This window comes from Vicia villosa, linkage group LG2 (assembly GCF_029867415.1).
Source record: "Vicia villosa cultivar HV-30 ecotype Madison, WI linkage group LG2, Vvil1.0, whole genome shotgun sequence".
Lineage (NCBI taxonomy): Eukaryota > Viridiplantae > Streptophyta > Magnoliopsida > Fabales > Fabaceae > Vicia > Vicia villosa.
In genome coordinates, this window is record NC_081181.1 from 67,054,927 (window position 1) to 67,078,095 (window position 23,169).

At 33.2% G+C, this 23,169-nt stretch overlaps 1 protein-coding gene and 2 long non-coding RNA genes across 13 annotated transcripts; 1 reads left to right on the forward strand and 2 right to left on the reverse strand.

Moving 5' to 3' along the window:
* Nucleotides 1–618: 618 nt before the first annotated feature.
* Nucleotides 619–2,378, reverse strand: LOC131646242 (uncharacterized). The gene is made up of 3 exons (XR_009297362.1): nucleotides 2,167–2,378; nucleotides 1,718–1,802; nucleotides 619–1,327 (listed from the first exon to the last, which is right to left on the reverse strand). It is a non-coding gene; the product is annotated as an uncharacterized LOC131646242 (long non-coding RNA).
* Nucleotides 2,379–5,568: 3,190 nt separating this feature from the next.
* On the forward strand, nucleotides 5,569–11,192 carry LOC131651138 (uncharacterized). Of its 11 annotated transcripts, XR_009298356.1 has the most exons (5): nucleotides 5,569–6,068; nucleotides 6,446–6,594; nucleotides 6,851–7,949; nucleotides 8,032–8,076; nucleotides 8,440–11,192. It is a non-coding gene; the product is annotated as an uncharacterized LOC131651138 (long non-coding RNA). The 11 variants fall into 11 exon arrangements; XR_009298349.1 differs by having other exon boundaries at nucleotides 6,851–10,305; nucleotides 10,374–11,192; XR_009298352.1 differs by having other exon boundaries at nucleotides 6,851–8,076.
* Nucleotides 11,193–11,204: 12 nt separating this feature from the next.
* Nucleotides 11,205–13,893, reverse strand: LOC131649275 (uncharacterized). The gene is made up of 4 exons (XM_058919046.1): nucleotides 12,583–13,893; nucleotides 11,552–12,496; nucleotides 11,317–11,466; nucleotides 11,205–11,261 (listed from the first exon to the last, which is right to left on the reverse strand). Exons 1-4 carry the CDS (start codon nucleotides 13,891–13,893, stop codon nucleotides 11,205–11,207), a joined length of 2,463 nt encoding a protein of 820 aa, XP_058775029.1.
* Between the last annotated feature and the right edge of the window lie 9,276 nt (nucleotides 13,894–23,169).

Genomic DNA, 23,169 nt, shown 5'->3' on the forward strand with positions numbered 1-23,169 from the left:
AATTAATATAAAAATATTAATTCAACGATTTTATTACAATTTCTAAGCACGTAGGAAAACACATAACTCATAAGTTGCATAGCAAAAAATATTAAAATATAACATAAAATACAAATAAAATATTTATTTTATAGTAAAACAACACAATTTAAAAAATATACTCTATTCTAAGTCTTTATGATAACTTATGAGCTGAGGCCTCTTCAGATACACTTTGTCCAGAAGGTGTTTCTATGAACAACTGATATTAACTTATTCATTATGCTATAATATATATATATATATATATATATATATATATATATATATATATATATATATATATATATATATATATATATATATATATATATATATATATATATATATATATATATATATATATATATATATATATATAATAATTATTATTATTATATTGATTCAAAGTTACTTTTATCAAGACATTTGTGACATGCTATAATCTATATTATCTATATAATAATAATTATATAACTTTTATCAATAGTGATGCATATAATGGGTATGAACTTGCAAATGATGAAAATATGATCCATATATTACAAAATTTCCTTAACTGCATATACTTTTGTTCAAAAGAAAAACTACAAAGTTATTATCACCTTAAGTATATTGTTCAATACATTCTTTCAATTTTTTTAAACTCACAGGTTTTGATACAAATGAGTCCATACCATAAGCAAAACATTCTTCTGCACTCTTTGACAAAACATTTGCCGTCTCCTGCATTCACACAAAGAGTAATTTTTTTTGGAACAGCCAATAAAAATTATCATTAAAGAAAAGACAAACGCACAAGTGGTGCCATCATCCGCCATAATACACAAGTTAATACTCATGTACAACACAGCTAAGCAAACTAAAACCAATAACCAGAACTAACACCTAAGCCAACATATATGTCATCCCAAATCAAAAGCAGTATAGAAAACTGATAGCTGCATGATAGAAAGGAAATAACCATAAGAAAACAACTAAGAATGGACTTTTTTAGATAATAAGTTGGTCTGTCATCATCAGTTCTGTTCTACATCGATAGTAACACCTAATTTGATATTCCTAAAATTTTTAACATGTGCAGCCTGAACAAATAACAGGAAAGCTTTTTTCTCTTGCCAATTAGTGCCTATTTTCATATTTTGCTGTTATGCATAAAGTGAAACCATGAGCAGCAAATAAGTGATGAATGAGAGCCAAAACCACCATCCAAGAAGCTTTACTACATCCGCTCACATTTTCGCTAGGTCCCAATCCAGCCGATGGTGATGATATTGATCCAGTGGAACTTCCATTGATTGCAGCCAAACTGCATCACCAAAAAAATGGGGTTCTGGTTCACAATCAACAATCTCCATACACTAAGGTCCAAAACTTTAAGTTCCATTATATGAAAACTTAAAATTCCATCTTAAGTTTTGTTGTCAAGTAACAATATATTTTAATGATTTTGCCATGAAAAAAATTTATTAGCCAATAAAAACCAATCAACACAGTTCAGTATACTCAAATGTGACATTGTGATTTTGTAGAAAGCCCAAATTGTAACTTTTAGCAAAATTTCGATTAAGATCGAGTTCATAAGATACCCCGAGTTTGATGATTAAAGTGAAAAAACCAGAAAAGCAAATAACTTGAAAACACTATTTAGTGAAAAAGTATTAAGACAAAACAAAGCTCTGTAGATCAAAATGTGTACCATGTCTCCTCTCTACAACCATGAGTGAGGTGAGTTCGGTTCTACCAACTGTCCACTCTTCTACTGGAGCACATAAATTTCCAACCTAATCAAAGTATCATAGCAAATTCAATCAAATTGATGGGTTCAGTATATACTTGACATTACCTAAAAAAATGAACAAAGAAACATCCAATAACAGAGTTAGAGATAAAGATCTTGACCGTTCAAAACACTAAACTAACAAATGATTTGCAATCATAGATATTCTTCAAAATTCTCATTCTTAAATTTGCATAGCAGAAACGGTCGATTTGAAAGGGAGATAAAATCTTAGGGTGATGTAGTGATTGAGATAGACATCTCTGCGGGAAATGAGAAAGAGAGGGGCGAGGAAGACGAAGATGGAGGAAAAGGGGAAAAATTTCGACCTAATGTGAAATGGAGAGAGAGAGATCCGTTTTGATTACCTAATGTCGGATATTAAATTATTCCGGCTCTGGCCGGCGAGGCAACATGCAGTTGATGTGCATTCGAAAGTTGTGTTAGCTTCCTCGTGGTTGAGGTATAAAAGGGGAGAGGATGAGAATTGAAAAGTTTGCATTGAGAAAAGAAATTGGATGTGAATTGGAAAAGGATATTGAAGATGAACAGTTTCGTGTATTTTGACAGCCAAAAACGTTTCCCCATATACAGGAAAATGAAATTGAATGTGAATTGGCACAACATTAAATATAATAAACTTAAAATATTAATTAATCATAATATTAATAATAATAGAAATATTTCTATAAATAGGAAACATAAATATAGTAAGCACTCTATTTTTTTGACAAATGGCAAACTTGCCAAAATACTCATTTAGCTTTATTCTATTGTATGATATATATATATATATATATATATATATATATATATATATATATATATATATATATATATATATATATATATATATATATATATATATATATATATATATTGTTTAAAAACATTATTATTGTTTAATTCTAAAGTAACAAAAATATTTTTAAAAATGATGTATAATTATTAATTCATGTATAATCATTTACTTATAACTATACATACTAATTTGTATGCCTTTTTAGTAATTTATAATTAAAAAAAACATTTTCACGTTTAAGTAACCAAACAAAAAAAATCATTTTTAAAAAAATTGATTTTTATGATAACAAATGCAGACTAGCTTTTACTATTTTTAAAATTCTCTAAAAAAAATCATTAAATTTTTTTTTTAAAAAAACTATTTTTTTAAAAAAAACTATTTTTTTTAATCTGTAACAAACGCACTCTAAAAGTGTTTTTGGAGCTTGTACAACCCAATCCAAACATGCACTAAGTTAGTTTTTAGTCGATGAATTTATAGTATATAACTTTTAAATCAGATGATAGTTGATTCCAAATAAGATAATTGATTGAATTTGTATTTTTTTTTCAAATTAAATGTTGAACTAACTTATACTTATAGAATAATAAGTTTAATAATTTTTTCAATTAAAATAGTAACTGTAAAATTGAGGGAGTAAAATACAAAATAAAAAAAGTTCAAACTAATAAATTGTATGTGAGTTATAACCTCAAGAAGTTCAATTGGCAAGTTAGTTGAATTGACAGTATCATATAATTGATATGTTCTCTTCTTCTTGGACCTTAGGAGCTCTGGAAGCTCTTGATCAAACTCATAATTTGGATTAATATTATTATTTGGCATCCCAGATTCAAGTTCCAGTATCTCAGCTTCAATAATCTTCTCTTGTTCATGCAAGTGCTCTATGTACTCAACTGCATCTTTAATAATTGAAGCCTTGTCCATCTACAACAACAAAAATTGTCACCATTCATCTATGATTAGTAGTTTTAATTAATGGAGCACTAAAATGAATTAGTGACACTACTAGAAATACACGATTTACCTGCGGAATTTCCTGCGGAATTATTTCCGCAGGTATACCTGCGGATTTTTCTGGGAAAAAATTAAATAAATTAAATTTTCCTGCGGAAAATAAATCTGCAGGTAAATTCGCAGAAATACCTGCGGAACTTGCTGCCGAATTCCTATTTAGAATAAAAGACCAAACTACATTAAGAAATCCGCAGGTAATTCCGCAGGAAAATTTGCTGCGGATTTTGCTGCGAAATTCTATTTTTGACTAAAAACCAACTACATTACTTAATCCGCAGGTAATTCCGCAGAAAACTTTCCTGCAGAATTACCTGCGGATTTTCTTTTGAATTATATTTTATTATTTTGTGAATAAAAAATACTGTAAAATATATTTCTTTTAAAATAAAATGTTTTTTTCCAAAAATAATAGTAATAAAATGTTTTTTAAACATAATAGTAAATTCTTAATTTTTTTAAAAATTTAATAAAGTTATTTTTTTTAATGTAATTCTTCAATTCATATTTTAATAAACGGTATGATAATTTTGAAAAATAAAATTAAAAAAATGTTTAGAAAAAAGAAAAATCTAATAAAATTTTTAAAGTGGGAATCGAACTTACTATCTATCTTATATTGGACCAAATTATAAACCATTAGAAAATATTTCACTGAAACAAATATTATATATAATTTATTAATTTCTCTTTTAATATCATTTTTTCTTTTAATATGTTTTAAAATTATTTCTAAATTTCAAATTTAATCTTATTTATCAAATATAAATTTTGTGTTACTGAAAATTATATTTGTTCAATTGTTAATTATTATAAAGTTTTAATTTTAGAAATCCTACTCTATTAATAATGATGTGTTATATGAAATTATATTGGAACTTTTGTTAAAATATCAAATTTTATATAGGATTTTAAAATTTTAAATTAGTTTTACTATTTTTGGTAGCTTAAATTTTGACTTTGTGGTTGAGTTTGCTGCAAGAGGGGGCTAATACATTTTCAATTCAAGTTCACAAATTGAATATAAATTTTTATAATTTAATAATAAAATTATAAAATATGTGATAAAATTACTTGATATAAATTGAATTTAGAGACAAATTCACTGATTTGTGTCATTATCACCAAACTAACATATTTTTAGATATTTTAATTTGTATTTTATTTCTAAAATATATTAATTATTAACATAGAGAATAGAGAAAGAAAAACCTAATCCTGTTTCAATCTGTAATTTTGTTTCTCTCTTCTCACTGTTGTGAATCGCCTGGTCTCCATCCACAAAAAGTTGCACTGATCTCTGTCTATCCACCATCGAGAGTCTTCTCCGTCGAATGCTCCTGCATCTTCATGTATCATCGCCGTCAAACGCTTCTACAATGTCGTTTTTTAAATTTAAGATGATTCTTCAATTTATATTTTAATATATAATATGATAATTTTTAAAAATAATATTAAAAATATATAAAAAAATTGAAAACAAAAATCTGATAAAATTTCTAGAGTAGGAATTGAACCTACTTTCTATCATATATTAGACCAAATAATCAATCACTAAAAGAATAATTTAGTGAAACAAATATTATATATAATTTATTAATTTCTCTTTTAATATATTTTTCTTTTAATATATTTTAAAATTATTTCTAAATTTTAAATTTAATCTCTTTTATCAAATATACATTTTGTGTTATATAAAATTATATTTTGTTCAATGGTTAATTATTATAAAGTTTTAATTTTAGAAATCCTATTATAATAATAATGTGTAATATGAAATTATATTTAAACTCTTGTTAAAATATCAATTTTTATATAGGATTTTAAATTTATAAATTATTTTTACTATTTTTTGTTGGAATTAAATAATAACTAATATTTTTTGTTAATATTTTTTGTTAAAATAAGTTTTGAGAGATGTAGGAGTATTATTGATGTTACAAATTACAAATTAAAATATATTAACATAGAGAATAGATAAAGGAAAACCTAATCGTGTGTTCCAATCTTAACCTCTGTTTCTCTCTCTCGCCGTCGTGAATCGCTCCGGGGTTTCCAGCCACCAGAATGCTCCTGCATCTTCGTGAGTCCTCCGTCTCCGTCTATTCTCCATCGTGAGTCCTCTCCTTCGAATGCTCCTGCATCTTCGTGAATCATCTCCGTCAAGCGCTTTGGCAACATCGTGAATCATCGTTATCGACTGTGTCACATCCATTCGTTCATCTCAATTCTAGGGTTGCTTCAGCGCGTTTTGTTACGTGGATTATAGTGTAAATACTCATTCTTCTCCCCTACTTCACTCCATTTTAACCCTGGGTTCTTTGTTTCAGAGTTGATAAATAGTAGATTCGATGTTGATGGTGATGAGGTTATCTAGACAAAACAGAGGACAGAAGGAAAAGATGATTGAAGACTTGATCCATACATAATCCAGTTATGAGATGACAAGAGGTAAATAAAACCTAATATTTTCAAAAGTTTATTATAATCTGTGTGGAAACTCATTTCCAAAGTTTATTATATTCGGTATATAAATGTGAAACATAACTTTTATTGTTGTTTATCCTATCTCTATATATGAAACTTTTAGATTGTCACTTCCAATTTTCAAGAGACTGGATACAGTGATATTTGCTATTAATTTGGTTCATGAAATGTGTTGATATGGTTATCTTATGTTTGTTAATTGCCTTCCAGTTTCAGCAATGCAGGTTATTTATCAGGGATTAGTTGTTGATAGGTAGCATATCATTAGGTTATTTGTTGATTAGTTTTTAATTAATTCGGCTATTTAATTAACCTAAAGTGACATGCTACTGTATTTGCAGATCGATCACTTTCGTGAGTCAGGAGACTACGCTCTTCAGTTGTGATGTTTGCTTGATTTTTGAAGACTGTAATATCAGTTTTGATAGGAACCAAGTTTGATGATTTCATTCAGCTCCATATTGATGCAAATCTGGCCCTAACACAAGGGGTTTGTTTGAATTTCTTATAATTTATTTAATTTCAGTTCTTATTTCTCAAGGCATTCTCACTAACTAAAATGGTATTCGACTAATTCAAATGTTTTTGTATGGTTTGAAGTTCAATAATTAGTTTTGGAATACTTATATCTGCAAAAAATGTGCACACATTCTCAACAGTTCATTTTAATCATCAGTATGAAAGGTTTAAATTCTGAAAGATCACTTTGGATTGACTATGAGTACATACTTTAAATACTTATGCAGTGTATAGGAGCCACCGCATTAGATGAATATAGGAAGCACATCGAAAAAGATCCCGCTTTAGAGAGGCGATTCCAACCAGTTAAAGTGCCTGAACCAACTGTGAGTGAAACCATACAAATTTTGAAAGGGCTAAGAGAGCGCTATGAGATTCACCACAAGCTCCGTTATACCGATGATGCTTGTGTAGCTGCTGCAGAGCTCTCACATCAATATATCAGGTTTGTCATAAAATCTATTAATGATTATACTATAAGCACGATATATTTTATTGTTGTAATTTCTAATTTCTACCTCTTTTAATTTGCACTCTTGAATATAAGATCATTGGCAGCACTGTCATTAGCTGCGGATTGCCTCGGTTGCAAATGCTATGGGAAGCTATTTTGTTCACTAGAGAATTTTCAGATGATTTCGAGTTTTTTTCTGATGATGTTGAGTTATTTGACTGATTATTTTAGTTGAGCTATAATTTGGCAATTTATTGGTGTTTAATTGGTTTAGTAGTGTGTTAACTTCTTCTTGATTGGTGTATAAATTTGATTGTGTACAAAGTAGATACTTTTTTAGGTAAAGGAATGTGACTTTTCTCCATTTTAGCAGTGGTTTCCGATAACAGTTCCAATCATGTTTGTGATAGTTGATGTTGTGGCAGCTTCGATTTTGAATGAAGTAGATGCTTTTTTTAGAAAAAGGAATGTGACTTTTCTCCAATTTAGAAGTGGTTTTCGGTAACAGTTTCAATCATGTTTGTGATAGTCATAACTCTACTAACACTTGGATCATCAAGTATAGAGATTATGAGCTGCTCAACTTCAATCTTCAAGGCCAGAATATGCTGCTGCTGATTCTCGATTATTCCGTGCCGTAGGTATTGCAGTAGTAGCGTTTTTGTATCCCTCCAACTATACTCACTCAGGATATTGGTTTTCATCAATAGGTATGCCTCACACTTTTGTAACACTTATTTACTTATGAATTTCGAATATTATGTCTAAACTTATGCTTTGAGTCCTAATATTTTTAGCACAGGAATTTATCTGCTAGCAAAATTTGAAGCTGTTTCCTTCCCTTCGACAATTCACTAACAGGAAAGGAAGAAGTATGTATTTCCTTCCCTTTTGTTTTTGAAGTTTGAATTGACAAACTAACAGTTCGTGTTATTTTCTTGTATATCAAACTAGAGTTCAAACCGTTATGTCAATATTCTTCTAAGTTTGAATTGCAAGGTATTTATTATATTTATGAACAATTCGTTGTCTAAATTTGTTCAACTAGAAGGATAACTAATAAATAATTTTTTGATGGAGGGATAGTTAAGACGTAGGAATCTCACTTTTTGATATGGTTTGAAAGTAACAGTACTACATGTCCATGTCCATGTCTTAAGAGTATTCCTGGATGAGATTTGGTTTGAAAGCGTTAAAGCCAGTTTTGAAGAAATGTTTCCAATTTAAATTCAAAAAATTATTAGAGTTCAATAATTATATATAAACAATATAAAATAAATTATACACTAAAAAACTATGAAATTTTTAATGAGTTTATAGTTATGGTGTATGGAATTTGACTTGCATTTTGTTTTGTAATAGGTAATGTGACCTTTGAGGAAGAGTGGAACAATTTATCTAGTAATCATGAAAGAGTAACAATCAAAAAAGTATGTCCTGTTTGTCCCAGTTGCTGAACTTTTGGGTAACATTTCTACTGGTTTTTTTACCCTCGTTATGAATCTGATATGGGCGTGTGTTTACTTGGTTGGCCATATTTGGTACTGTTATGAGATTGTTGTGTTATCTATACTTGGTACTGTTATGGGGCTGTTGTGTTATCTATATTTGGTTCTACTTAGTAGAATTTTTTGTATCTTAGTGAGTTTTTGTGCTTGAGTCATTTTCCTGCCATATGGTGGCTTGACAGAGTTGGGTTAGATATGAAATGAATGTTGGATGATTGTTGGAAATGTGAGGATCTACCGTTATTACCGGCACTTTTCATTTTAGTTTAAGACTTTTCTTTTCCTGGAGTTCCTTTTCTAATTTCTAGTCTTTGGGATGGATTTTAATATATTATCAGCAAGGGATCTGGTGTCCTTAGGGTGCCTAAGACAGTGGATGTCGAGATTATGACAATGATGTTACGTAATTATGTCATATGGTGGCTTGACAGTTGGGTTAGATATAAAATGAATGTTTGAAATGTGAGGATAAGACTTTTCTTTTCCTGGAGTTCCTTTTCTAATTTCTAGTCTTTGGGATGGATTTTAATATATTATCAGCAAAGGATCTGGTGTTGGTAGGGTGCCTAAGGCAGTGGGTGTCGAGATAATGTGGCAATGATGTTACGCAATTAGTTTATGCAGTAATAGATAATTGTTAATGACCTGCATGCAGTCCAACACCACATGGTACACCCCTCCCTGTAATACTGCTAGGGGAGCAAATATTAATATAGATAATTTTTTTTTATTTTAAAAATATATTACCTGCGGAATTACCTGCGCATTTTTTCCTGCGGATTTAGCTGCGGAATTACCTGCGGAACTTCCTGCCGAAAATATTACCCACGAAGGTTTTAGCTGGGGACATAAAACCGCAGGAAAATCCGCAGGTAACGTGTTTCCTGCGGAAATTTAGCTAAAATCCGCAGGTAAATCCGCAGGAAATTTGAGTATTTCTAGTAGTGTGATGTCTATTACCATGTATTGGCTGTGAGTCAATGTGTTGTAACAAATGTAAAAAGTTATTCGGTGAGCATCCATATTTTTGTCCTATTTAAACTATGGTGTAGGAATTATTTATTAAAAAATTTCATTTAGTTCGGCACGTAGGTTGATAGAAACTTACATAAATAATGATACTAGTACTTGTGAAAATTTTGTCATATTGTCTTCCAATTTCTAACCAACACTAATCAGAAACCCGTGCTGCCGCACGGGTAATTGAATTTTTTTTATTATGTAAATCATTATATAAAGGGTTAAATATACAAACCCCCCTGTAATGTTAGCGAGATTAGGTTTTAGCCCCTGTAAAAAAAATTTTTTTGATCCCCCCCTTAACATCTTTAGATTCCATCCCCAGACCCCCCTAATTGCCACGGTTGCACTTAGATTCCCCTAAGATTCTATATTATATCACACGTGGAATTTTTGTCATCTTAATATCCACCATGGCATTTCATCATCTTCTCAAATTACATTATATTTGTAAACGAAGAAACTAGGGTTCCTCCATTGTTCCTCTCCTCGTATCATTCCTCCGTCGCTGCTTCACCGTTAATCTCACAACATGGGTAGCAAATCTTCCTCCGTAGGAAACTCCGGTTGCAAATCTCCTTCGCTGCTTCATCGTTCCCAAGCTCCACCTCACTGTAGTTGTAACATAACCATGAAGATGTGGGTATCAAACACCATTGATAACCCTAAACGCAAATTCTGGAAATGCAGAAATGTACTGGTAAGTTCATTCACGTTTTTTTTATTTGCTCTGTTTGCTGTGCGATAAAGGTTGCTTGTAATTTGCAGAATGGATGCGGTATGTTCATATGGGATGATGAGCTGGGTGAATTCAATAATGTCGAGGTGATTCAATGTAAATGCACTGAAATGACAAAAGATGCGTTGAAAGAGATTTTGAAGGACATTGCCACTGACAATTTGGAAGCAGACACAAGTAATGAGAAGATTTCGAGGTTGAAGAAAAAAGTTGCAATGGAGAAGAAGAAGAACCATAACATGATGGTTGCACTTGTTATGTCTTGGATGTTTTTTGCAGCATTTTATATGTTTCTGTAATTTAGTTTAGGGAATGTATGTTGTTTGTGGTATGTAACTTTTGTATAACTTGTATCACTTCTATCACTTGTATAACTTTTGTTGTATCACTTTTGTGGTATGTAACAATTTGAGCTTGAATGGAATGAATGAGTCTATTATCAGTTTTCTATAAAGATTTGCAAATAATATGAAGTAATTATGAGATTAGATAACATTTGAGGAAATTGATCCAAAAAACAATTACAAATGTTATAGGTCATTACCCTAAAAGTCAGGTAGATCATTACCCAAAAAACCATTACAAATGGCCACAAAACAAAATACCACCACACAAAATATCATAGGACATAGTACCATTACTAAACCATTACAAGTTAACTTAATGTCAATTGGTACAAAATACACAAAATAATCAACTGCTCTTTTGTTTCTTCCATTTCTTCAAAGACCTAGTTGACACTCCAAGGCTTGATGATGTCTCTGCAGGGTCTTCAATTGTGATTGGTTGCTCAGATGAACCTGGACCAATAATTGGTTTCTTGAACCAACTTAATTTGACTCTTTCACTCCTCCTTATCTTTAAACCATGGTGAGGTTTGATTGTCTTCTTTTTCTTGGGTTGTGGTTGACTATTGTCTACAACACACGACTGGGTCTGACTCTGCACATCATTTGGCACATCATCATGAACATTCTCAGCCTCTACATCATTTTGGACAGCAGCCTGAACATCATTCTGAACTACCTCAGTCTCCACATTATTTTGCTCCTCATTCTCAGCCTGAACATCATTCTGAACATCATTCTGAACAACCTCAGTCACTTTAGATTTGACTTTTCTCTACATCACAGCCACAAACAAACAGTACAAATTAATACATTGAGTGCAACAAAAATATTTATGAAGAACATATAACATGTCTTACCTTTCTTTTGAGTGCAACAGGGTCCTGTGTGGGGCTCTTACAGGTCAAAGCATTATGACCAAACTGGTCATATTTTGTACATTTGTATGCAACCCCAGTCCTTCTTTTCCTAGCACCCTCTTCACCACTTTCTCGAATCCTCACCTTTCTAGGTCTACCAGGCCCTTGTTTGTAAGCTGGTGGTAGCATGTCTTCAATCTCAGTTTCTGGCCACATGTCTTGGCCATTTATAGGTGACACAGAGAATCCATAACACTTAGCATATTTCTCCCTTGTGTAGCATTCATCAACAAAATCCTCAGGTGTTTGTTTTCTATAGCTCAAAGCAGATACAGCATGCCTACAAGGAATCCCAACCAATTCCCAAAAATTACAGCTACATGATTTTTTTGCTATGTCCACTATGAATTCTTGGTTGTTGAAACTGTGAGTCACTTGGAACTTCTCATCCACAGACCAAGTTGGTAGCCAATGACCACTATGAAAAACTTCATTGTCCAACCTTCTCCTAGGTATAGGCATAACTCTATGTTGCCATTTTTCAAGTTTATGTACAGAGGTAGCTACCCTATTCATTAAATACTTCCTAATCCACTCACACATAGTAAGGATTGGTTTGTCCCTAGCAACTAAAATTGTAGCATTGAAAGACTCAGATATATTGTTCATCAACACATCACACTTTGGGTAGAAACTAAAAGCATGCTTACACCAGCTCTTGGTAGGTACAGCCATCAACCAAGTCCAAGCATTGAAATCAACATTCTTTAGCTCATTCATCTTCTGCATCCAAGCTTGATGATATGTAGACTTAGCAGCTCCCATCATCAAATCCCTTATTAGGGTTCCTCCACCAAACATTTTCTTGAAATTGGCATATAGATGTCTGAGGCAAAACCTATGTTCAATCCTCTCAAACATCTCATCAAAAACAGCTACCAGTCCCTGCTCAATACAATTATAGCAATTACATTATATTTCAATAATAGATATGCAGTTAGAGCAATTAGATATAAGTACAAAAACTTTACCTTTTGTTGATCAGAGATAAAAACAATTCTTTTGTCATGTCCAATATCCTCCATCAAAAGTTGGATGAACCATCTCCAACTCTCCTTGGTCTCAGTTTCTACCACTCCAAAAGCCAATGGGAAGTATTGATCATTTAGATCCCTTCCAACTGCAATCAGAAGTTGACCACCATACTTGGTTTTTAGGTGACATCCATCAACCCCTATAAAGGGCCTACATCCATTGATAAACCCTTTCTTGCAGCCATCAAAAGAGAAGTAGAAACCTCCAAATCTAGGTTGGATAGTTGGGCTTGGTCTCTCAACATTAATTTTCACAGTATTGCCACTATTAACTCTTTTTAATTCAGATGCATACCTCCATAGAGCAGCATATTGCATATCAGCATCTCCCTCCACTATTTTTTTTGCCATCAACTTAGCCTTCCATGCCCGAGCAACAGTAATACCCACTGAAAAATTTTGCCTTACATCTTGCATTATGTCCCTGATTCTCACATTTTCACTTGATTGCATTTTCTTGACCACATGCTTAGCCACCCATCTTGAGTTTGCAGATCTGTTGTTTAAAACCCTAGCACATGTGTGGGTGTCTACAAGTGTTTTTATAGCATAAGTATGCTTGTGGCCCACTTTGGAACATAAGACCAAAAAACCACATTTAGCCTTACACTCTACCCTTACTCTATAACTTTCATTTTTCACAAAATTAATTTCCCTACCATTGAGAACTGACCACTCACGTATTGCCTCTTTGAAGTCAACAAGTGTATTAAATTCCATACCCCACTTAAACTTGAAGTCCTTATTTAGGTGCTCTTTCCTAAATTTCTCATACTTGGGCTTATCCTCATCACAAGACTCATCTGGATCTGATGAGTTGAGCTCATCACTAACATATGCATCTTCTTCACATTTCTTATTGGGCCTAGTCAACAATCCAGCAACTACCCCCTCTTCCCTTAGTGGCAAAGTTACATCAATACCCTCAAAACCATCTAACAAGGCAGTGGCTCTGTCGTCCTCACTATCATCCAAACCCTCAACCACTTCATCTCCTAAGTCATCTAGATCAGTGTCTCCATTAACACAAGCAGGTTCCCTCACATATTGTTCTATGTTTTCAGCATCATGTTCCAGATATAAGTCTCCCTCAGTACCATTTGCACAAAAATAAGAAGCAAAATCATATGCATCATCATCATTTCTAATCGGGATATAACCCTCGTCTATTTCCAATATCTTCGCCCATACGCTATAGCTCCCTTTCTTGTACCCCCACTTATTCACTAGGTTCTCGACAGTTTCCATGGTCCATGATTCTATGTGTAACCCAGAAATAGTAGAATCTACCCCCCTCTATAGATTATCTCATCTTTGTTTACCCTAATAAACTCACCCCCGTGGTGGAAAGTAACGTTGAAATGTTGCATATCCTGCGTTTAATCATGCAAATCGAAATAAAAACCCCAACAGAGAAGAAACACGAAATGGAGAAGAAGAATAACCATAACAACACTAACCTCTGACATTGCGCCGTCGTCCACCAAACCCTTATGCGCCGTCGTCCACCACACCCTTATGCGCCGTCGCCGTCGTCACTGTTGTTGCTAACTTGAGAATGTCTGAAAACGTAACTAAACCTAATTTTTACAAGGGGGTAAAACCAAATGACTTTTTAACTCTTTACAACAGCATGGCATGTAAATTTTACTCATTTTGCCACGTATGTAACATGTTAATGCCACATGGACATTTTAATTTAATTTTAATAAATCTGATTTAACAAGTGGCATTGGGGGGTGTTTTGGCGTGGAATCTTTGCAAGTTAAGGGGGTGATGAAAAAAAAAACTTTACCAGGGGCTAAAACCTAATCTCGCTAACATTACAGGGGGGGTTAGTATATTTAACCCTTATATAAATTAGTGTATATGAGCATCTTTAAATAATAATTATATCAAAATAGAACGATAATTAGTTTTTTAATAATGTGAACACGCATGAATGAGTTATAGGGCCGGTCCCGACTTTTTAGATTGTCTCAAAAGAAGATGTAAAATACAAAATTTGTTACAAAGGGTTTTAACATTTCATAGACTTGCAACATGAATCTTCAAGATGTAGTGTAGGCTTGAACCTGAAAAATGCATAAAATTCAAATAGAAAAATAGACATGTTCGACGTAGGGTCAAAAAGCATTATAAGTTATATAGCATAGAATGATCAAATAGTTTTAGAAAAAGATACCTTTCACAAGTTTTGGAACACTTCTTTGAACACAACGTTAGTGGTGTTACACATTGGTTCTCTATCTTTATCATGAATAAGAATCTTTAATCCCTTTTTTGATTTAACTCTTGAGATAGCCACATATAATTGACCATGAATAAAAACTTCTTTTGGCAAATACAAACCAACATTGTCAAGAGATTGCCCTTGAGACTTGTTAATTGTCATGGCAAAGGAAACCATAATCGGGAATTGGCGCCTAACCAATTTAAATGGAACTCAGGTGTGACATGCTCATATGCATCAAAGTTAGTAGCATCAGATTTATCTATAGAATCACTACTGAAGTATTCTTTGTCTTCTCCTACAACAATTGCAAAATTTAAACATTTAATAAATAACTACTATCACCAGGTATTTCCTATTAACGTAATCAAGTATGAATAGGTGCAAGTTATTTACTTGGAAGAAGATTTGTGATATATTGGTTGATATCATCTCCTACTTCAATTGTTGAAGCTAAGAATGCACGACTTTGGAGATAGTTGGAATCAAGATAGTTATGAATGAGATCAGGGTAGGTATCCTCAACAATTTCCTTAATGGGATCGGAAAAGTTTGAAATTAAAAACTCATATGGAATACAAATATCAGCATAACCATCATTCGGCTCACACACGGTCCCATCCCCAATATTTCAAATCCACTCTGAAAAGATCCAAATGTCATTGGTAGTAGAAGTAGTTGCACCAGATTGCAAGCGCGTGTTCTTTGTAAGCTTCAAGACCTTACAGTAATCCCAAATATAAGAAGAATTGATTGTTGCATGGATAATATCATATATAGTACCTCTTGGTATAACAGGGAGAATTTGTCTGAAGTCACCACCAAACACAACAACCTTACCTCCAAATATTTTATGAGATGCATATGGCGTTCCACTCATAATATCTTTCAAGGATTTATCAAGAGACTCAAAGAAAAATTTGTTAGTCATAGGAGCTTCATCCCATATGATAAGATCTGTCATCTTTAGAAGCTCAGCAAGATCATCTTTTTTGTTAATGTTGCAAATAAAAATTTCTAAAGTAGGGACAGGAATTTTAAACCTAGAATGAGTTGTTCTTCCATCTGGTAGCAACAAACTTGCAATCCCACTTGAGGAAACAGGCAAGACAATTTTTTGAGACCTAAGTGTGGCTGATAAAGTGTTCCACATAAAGGTCTTACCAGTTCCACCATAGCCATATAAAAAAAACACCCCACCTAGTTGCTTTTGTTCGGCGTCCATTATTTCCTCATAAATGGTTCTTTTCTCATCTACAAAATAGAGAAGTTTGGGATATAACATTAAAACAATGTCAATGCACATTATTTTAAATTAGTGTGAAAGTATATTATTACCTGTAAGAGAATAGTACAAATTAGCAAAAATTTATTGTTGTTCAACAACATTGTATTGACGCTCATCATAAAGAAGCCTATTTCCTATAAAGGAAACCACAAAATCTTTTGGATATGGCATTGGCTTGAAATCTTTCAAACTTTTATTATTGTTTTGTAACAGTGTTTCAATAGCCATTAACGTAAGTTCTTTTAGCTCTCCATCAATTAGTGTCAAGCCTACGATCAAAAAGTCGTAATAAAAATGTAGTTATTGTGTAACCAACATGCAGTAATGTGTAGCATAAATAATAAATATAGGTACTTATTTATTAACCCAAATACTATAGAAGGCAGAGGAATGAAACTGCATATGAAATGATGTCATTTGTTTTTGTATCGGCAGAAATTCACCCACAAGTTACTGGTGATAAATCTACTTTTCAGTTAACTACATATTACCCAGCCTGATTTCAACATGGTTTATATAATACATTATAATAGGTACCTATGCTACCTCATTTGCATTGAATATGTTTCTAAGTGATATTCAGACATAAATGATCTATTCATTAAAAGTTGTATTAAAAGCAGTTATCATTTCATATGCAGAATATGCCTAGTAATTATTTAGAATGTTTGAATGTACGAATTTCTTAATGGCTGAATGCAATGTTAATGAATCGGTTTTTCTACCGGCTGGAACATAATGATTTAACATTAGCTATTATATTTCCAGTTTAGGTAGTAATATAATTGAAGTGGTTTTTCATAGGTAGTAAAATGGTTGAAATTTAGCCACAACATATTTGTCTTGAATTTTATGAAATTAATAGAACAACAATGTCAACATAAATGAACGGTCACACTTTGCATGCTGGAAACAGAATTCTTACAATAAGTAAAGATGAAATACCTTGATCTCCTACCAATAATCGTTGATCATAAATAATGCCATCTGATAAATACTTCCAAGTCAATCTCCACACATGTTCCGGTCTATTCATGGATGACGACAACAACATTTTAACAAATAATTTGCGTAAAAATAAACCAGAACCCCAAACATGTGCCTCTTTTATTGCCTCAGCAAACTCTCTATCATCTTGTAGAAATCCCATCGCAAAGCATGCTCCTCTAAAAGTTTTATGTTGTTTACTGTCATACCCTAAAATTTGCCCATACTATTTCTCCTATTCAAAAGTCAAATCAAGATACAAAGCTCCAAAACACACTCTCCTAAGCAAAAGATCAGAAACTAGGGTTTGGTTTGTTCAAAGGAAAATCAATGAATCAATGGCTCCAAGGCATCCCATATGGCCCAAGATATCTATATCTCATATTACCTCTATAACAAGTATCAAGTCTCAGCTCAAAGGATTGGTCACTCAAATGTTCAGAAAGTCAATAGTCGACTGGGTTAACTTAAAAGTCAACTGTGGTCAAAGTAAAGTCAAAACTCCTGATTTTTTGTCAAGATCCTCATATTGAAGTATCATTCACCATTTGATCAAGAATTGATCATGGTTCATCAAGGAAAGATCAAAAATCAACAAATCAAAAAGTTTCTAAATTAGGGTTTGTATAGGAGAAAGTCAACTGAACTTTGACCAGCGAAAACTCCTACATGGAACATCAGAAATTTCCCATCCAAAGCTCATTTTGAAGTAAATTGAATTATCTACCAATTTGTCTCTCACATGCCAAGTCTAAAAATGCTTCATTTGGGAGATATGGACCAAAACATTATAGGTCCTTTTTCAAAAGTCAACAAAAAGTCATTTTTCTCAAAAGAACACACAAGGAGCATGGAAAATTATTTTGATATGAGACCAAAGACACTATTTAGAGGACTCTTCAAGGTTTCTAAAAAGTCCTAGAACTCCTCCTTACCTCAAAAATTGAGGGAGATAGGCCTTGTCAAAGTTGGACTATTTTGGAGGGAAAAGTGTGAAGAAAAAAGATTCAAATTGAATTTTTTTACAAAGAGGCCCATGTTTTTAAGACCCTATCTCCTTCCTTATGGTATTAGGAGCCCATAAACCTTTAGCCACGAATTTGTTTGATTTTAATTAATTTTATAAGAATTTTTATTCATTTAAAAATCAATAAAATTAAGAAAAATCAAAAGATTTGTAATGAAATTTGTTTTGAATCAAATCCAATCACAATTATACCTCATTATTTATATATTTTCGTGCAAAATAAAATGGAAAAAGATTGGATCACTTTTGGCCAAATATAGAAGGATCTCATAACATATTTTCAATCAAATTTCTACAATTTGCAAAGATTGATTCAATAAGATTTTCTCCACAAAAGTTGACCTAAAACATTCACCTATATATACATGATCATTCCAGACCCCTAGGGTTACGAATTTTTGCCTCAAGAACCATCAAATTCGAGTGCAAAAAGTCAAGAAAATTCAAGAACCAATTCTGAGATTCAGGCCAATTCAAGAGTTGCTATTGATTCAAACACGTTCCCAAGGCATCTCAAAGTGTGTCTCGATCATTCCCAGGCTCTAAAGCATCAAGAACGAATCACTGTAAGTCACTTTTTGGCCGATTCCTATTCTGTTTCGAATCCAATCATTCATGCATTATTAATCAAATTTATATGCATACATGTTTGTCATATTGCTATTAACGTTTCCGGAGTTTTAATTGAGTTTCTGGGCACGTTTGAGACAAACTCCATTGTTAGGGTTTAGAGGTTTCAAATTAGGGGTTTCCTCTACAGGCAAAATTAGGATCAATTGGAGCCATGGTTGAACTCGCAAGATCCATACGAATCTAATGGACCTATCGCGAAAACTTTCTATGGTCGTTTGCCCCTATTCGCTATTTTGCAGGTATGAACATGACATACTATAGCGCTTTTGAGAAAAAGCGCTGTTAAAAGGTGAGGCTGGAGGAAGAAGATGACCTCGTGGCATCACCTGATTGGCTGGTTCAAATATTGCTTCGCGCGCTTTTGTTGTTTGGTTCAGATGGATCGCGTGCAATATGAAACACGCCTTATCATGCTCCCTCTCAATCTGGGCCCTCTGATCATGATCTCCTTCAATCCAACGCAAGGCAAGCTGTAGGCGCACCTTGGACTACATACGTGAGCCACACTGGATCCTAAGCTAAGTTTCCCAATTTTTTTTCTTTTTAATTACATAAATCCGTTATATTTATTTTATATATTTATATATATGTTTTATATTCCTTTCCTTTATTTTATTTATAATAACCATATATATTATTTTCAAAAACCTTTTTACTAATAATGATAATTATTTTATTTTAGTTAATTTCTTTTAACATATTAATATTTAATATTTATCTTTTTCTTTTATTTATTTTAATATATTTATATTATTTAAATTATATTATTTATAATTAATATATTTATTTATTATCTTTTATTTAATTACATTTATGTATTTATATTTTTTTCAATAATTCATTTATGCTTTATTTTAATTCCAAAAAATTCATAAAAAATGTTTTTGTGCATGATTTTATTTTCTTTATCTGATTTAATTAATTAGGTTGCGAAACCATTAAATCGATCTGTCATTTTATTTAATTTACGCCCGAATCAGGGTTTACGAGAATTAACCCTACACTAAAAATATTTCTTTTCCGTGCCTTCTTTCAGTGGTGACTTTTTAAATGTCTTCCGATTATGCGCCACACCCTTTACAAAGATAAGTTCTGATTTTATTTTTCTTTTAATGATATTTGCATTACAAAATAATTATTAGGGCTAAAAACCTCGAGATTCAATGAACACTTTCTGCACTCACTTCTTGTCTTGCCTACTTTTGTGTATTCTTTCCAGGGTTAACCCCGATGCTACCTCCGACTGCTAACCATATCAGATCAAAAAAAAAGCTAAGTCCTATTTCGTATTTTACTTTTAATTTCCTTTTGCCATTTTTATCAGATTAGGGTTAACTTTATTTGTCATTGAATTGATAATGCACTCACCCCTTCGCGTTTATTTTTCCTTTTCCAATTTCAGGGTTAGTCAACCAGTCAGAGCTCGAATGTTCGGTAACCCTAAAATTCATCTTTTCTATTATTATTACTTATTCCAAACCCCTATTATGGATCCGCTGGTTTCTTTTTCCCCTTCCCCATATTGCTATTACTACTGTTTATATTAATTGACGTGGTTAGTAATCCTAGGAAGTAACAACCATTCAAGTGAATTAGAATCACCTAATTACAAGATAAATATCCGAATTGATCACGTGATTATTGCACCCACACACACTTTTTGGGTAACCTCTTAGCTGCCTGTTGACTGTTGCCTTGTTGCCTTGTATTTTTTGCAGAATAGCCATGTCCCTCGAATACGAGGATACCTCAGCCATGTTGCCTCGATTATGCAAAGATCATAGGTCCCTAATGATGCTGCCTTCGATACACTAATATGATCTCGTCCCTCGGAAGTTGCCTACGAAAGGCTGAGGTATCCTCTGGTTGCCTACGAAAGGCTATTCTGGTCCTTCCCTTAGACTACCTGCCTCTCTATGGCATGGGACAGTCTTATGACGAACGACATTGCTGTTAGAACAAGATTTGTTCTGATCAATTATCTTAGTTTTGATGATAACAATAATATGAATTTTGCTTAAGATTATATGGTACTCTAATCCAATGCAATTTCCTTTTCAGGAAATATATAAAGAGTACGCATAATTCAGCGCTCAGAAGCTTTGTCTCAAAGGGTTCAGCATGCAACATCAGAACATGGTCTGGCAAGACATCAGAAGATGGTCGAAGCAGAATCAGAACATGGGTCTATGGAAGCATCAGAAGAACAAGAGAACAGAAGCACTGAAGTTCTGATGGTATCACGCTCAGAAGCACTTCAAGGTCAGAAGATCAGAAGATGCTATGCACCAAGCTGTTTGACTCTGATGATATTCAAACGTTGTATTCACAAACATCAGATCAGAAGGAAGTACAAGTGGCAGGCTACGCTGACTGACAAAAGGAACGTTAAAAGCTACTAAAGGCTACGTCAGTAGACACAGCGTGAACAAGGCTCGAGGTAGTTGACAAAAGCGTATAACATTAAATGCGATGCTGTACGGAACACGCAAAGCATTAAATGCATTCAACGGTCATCTTCTCCAACGCCTATAAATATGAAGTTTTGATGAGAAGCAAGGTTAACGATTCTGCACCAAAACAACTCATATTCAACTTGCTGAAACTCTGTTCAAATCTAAACTCAGAATCTTCATCTTCATCAAAGCTCACTACATTGCTGTTGTAATATATTAGTGAGATTAAGCTTAAACGATTAAGAGAAATATCACAGTTGTGATTATCGCTTTTAAGAAGCATTTGTAATACTCTTAGAATTACATTAAGTTGTAAGGAACTAGAGTGATCGTGTGGATCAGAATACTCTAGGAAGTCTTAGAAGTGATCTAAGCAGGTTGTAACTAGAGTGATCGTGTGGATCAGTAGACTCTAGAAAAGTCTTAGAGGGTATCTAAGCAGTTGTTCCTGGAGTGATCAGTGTGTGATCAGTAGACTCTGGAAGACTTAGTTGCTGACTAAGTTGAGAACCATTGTAATCCGTGCGATTAGTGGATTAAATCCTCAGTTGAGGTAAATCATCTCTGCGGGGGTGGACTGGAGTAGTTTAGTTAACAACGAACCAGGATAAAAATAACTGTGCAATTTATTTTTATCTGTCAAGTTTTTAAAGCTACACTTATTCAAACCCCCCCTTTCTAAGTGTTTTTCTATCCTTCAATTGGTATCAGAGCGCCGGTTCTAAGGTGCAAGCACTTAACCGTGTTTAGAAAAGATTCAGGAAGAGAAAAACGCTTCAGTAAAAGATGGTTGATGAAAGTGAAAAGTCTACACCTGCATCTACATCTGGCTCTGCTGAGCAATACAACGGTAACAATGGTTATACTAGACCGCCGGTATTTGATGGTGAAAACTTTGAATACTGGAAAGATAAACTGGAAAGTTACTTTCTGGGTCTAGATGGTGATCTATGGGATCTTCTGATGGATGGTTACAAACATCCAGTAAATACCAGAGGCGTAAAGCTGACAAGGCAAGAAATGAATGATGATCAGAAAAAGCTTTTCAGGAATCATCATAAATGCAGAACTGTTTTGCTGAATGCTATCTCTCATGCTGAGTATGAGAAGATATCTAACGGGGAAACGGCCTATGACATATATGAGTCCTTGAAAATGACTCATGAAGGAAATGCTCAAGTCAAGGAGACTAAAGCTCTAGCTTTAATCCAGAAGTATGAAGCCTTCAAGATGTAGGATGATGAAGACATTGAAAAGATGTTTTCAAGATTTCAAACTCTTACTGCTGGATTGAGAGTTCTTGACAAAGGATACACCAAGGCTGATCACGTGAAGAAGATTATCAGAAGCTTACCCAGAAGATGGGGTCCTATGGTGACTGCATTCAAGATTGCAAAGAATCTGAATGAAGTTTCTCTGGAAGAGCTTATCAGTGCCTTGAGAAGTCATGAAATAGAGCTGGACGCAAATGAGCCTCAAAAGAAAGGTAAGTCTATTGCATTAAAATCAAATATCAAGAAATGCACTAACGCTTTTCAGGCTAGAGAAGAAGATCCTGAAGAATCAGAATCTGAAGAAGAAGATGAACTGTCTTTGATCTCCAGAAGGCTAAATCAACTCTGGAAGACCAAGCAAAGGAAGTTCAGAGGCTTCAGAAGTTCAAAGAGATTTGAACGTGGAGAATCTTCTGATGACAGAAGATTTGACAAGAAGAAGGTCATGTGCTATGAATGCAATGAGCCTGGACACTTCAAGAATGAATGTCCAAATCTTCAGAAGGAAAATCCCAAGAAGAAATTTCATAAGAAGAAAGGTCTTATGGCAACCTGGGATGAGTCAGAAGATGATTCAGACTCTGAAGATGAGCAGGCCAACTGTGCGCTGATGGCGACAGAAGATG

Excerpts from the sequence above, each read along its gene's own strand:
- LOC131649275 (XM_058919046.1), bottom strand. The coding sequence starts at position 13,893 with ATGGAAACTGTCGAGAACCTAGTGAATAAGTGGGGGTACAAGAAAGGG. Across the intron at positions 12,497-12,582 it reads TTATCTCTGATCAACAAAAG|GGACTGGTAGCTGTTTTTGA; the intron begins GTAAAGTTTTTG and ends TGTATTGAGCAG. Across the intron at positions 11,467-11,551 it reads CTGTTGCACTCAAAAGAAAG|AGAAAAGTCAAATCTAAAGT; the intron begins GTAAGACATGTT and ends GCTGTGATGTAG.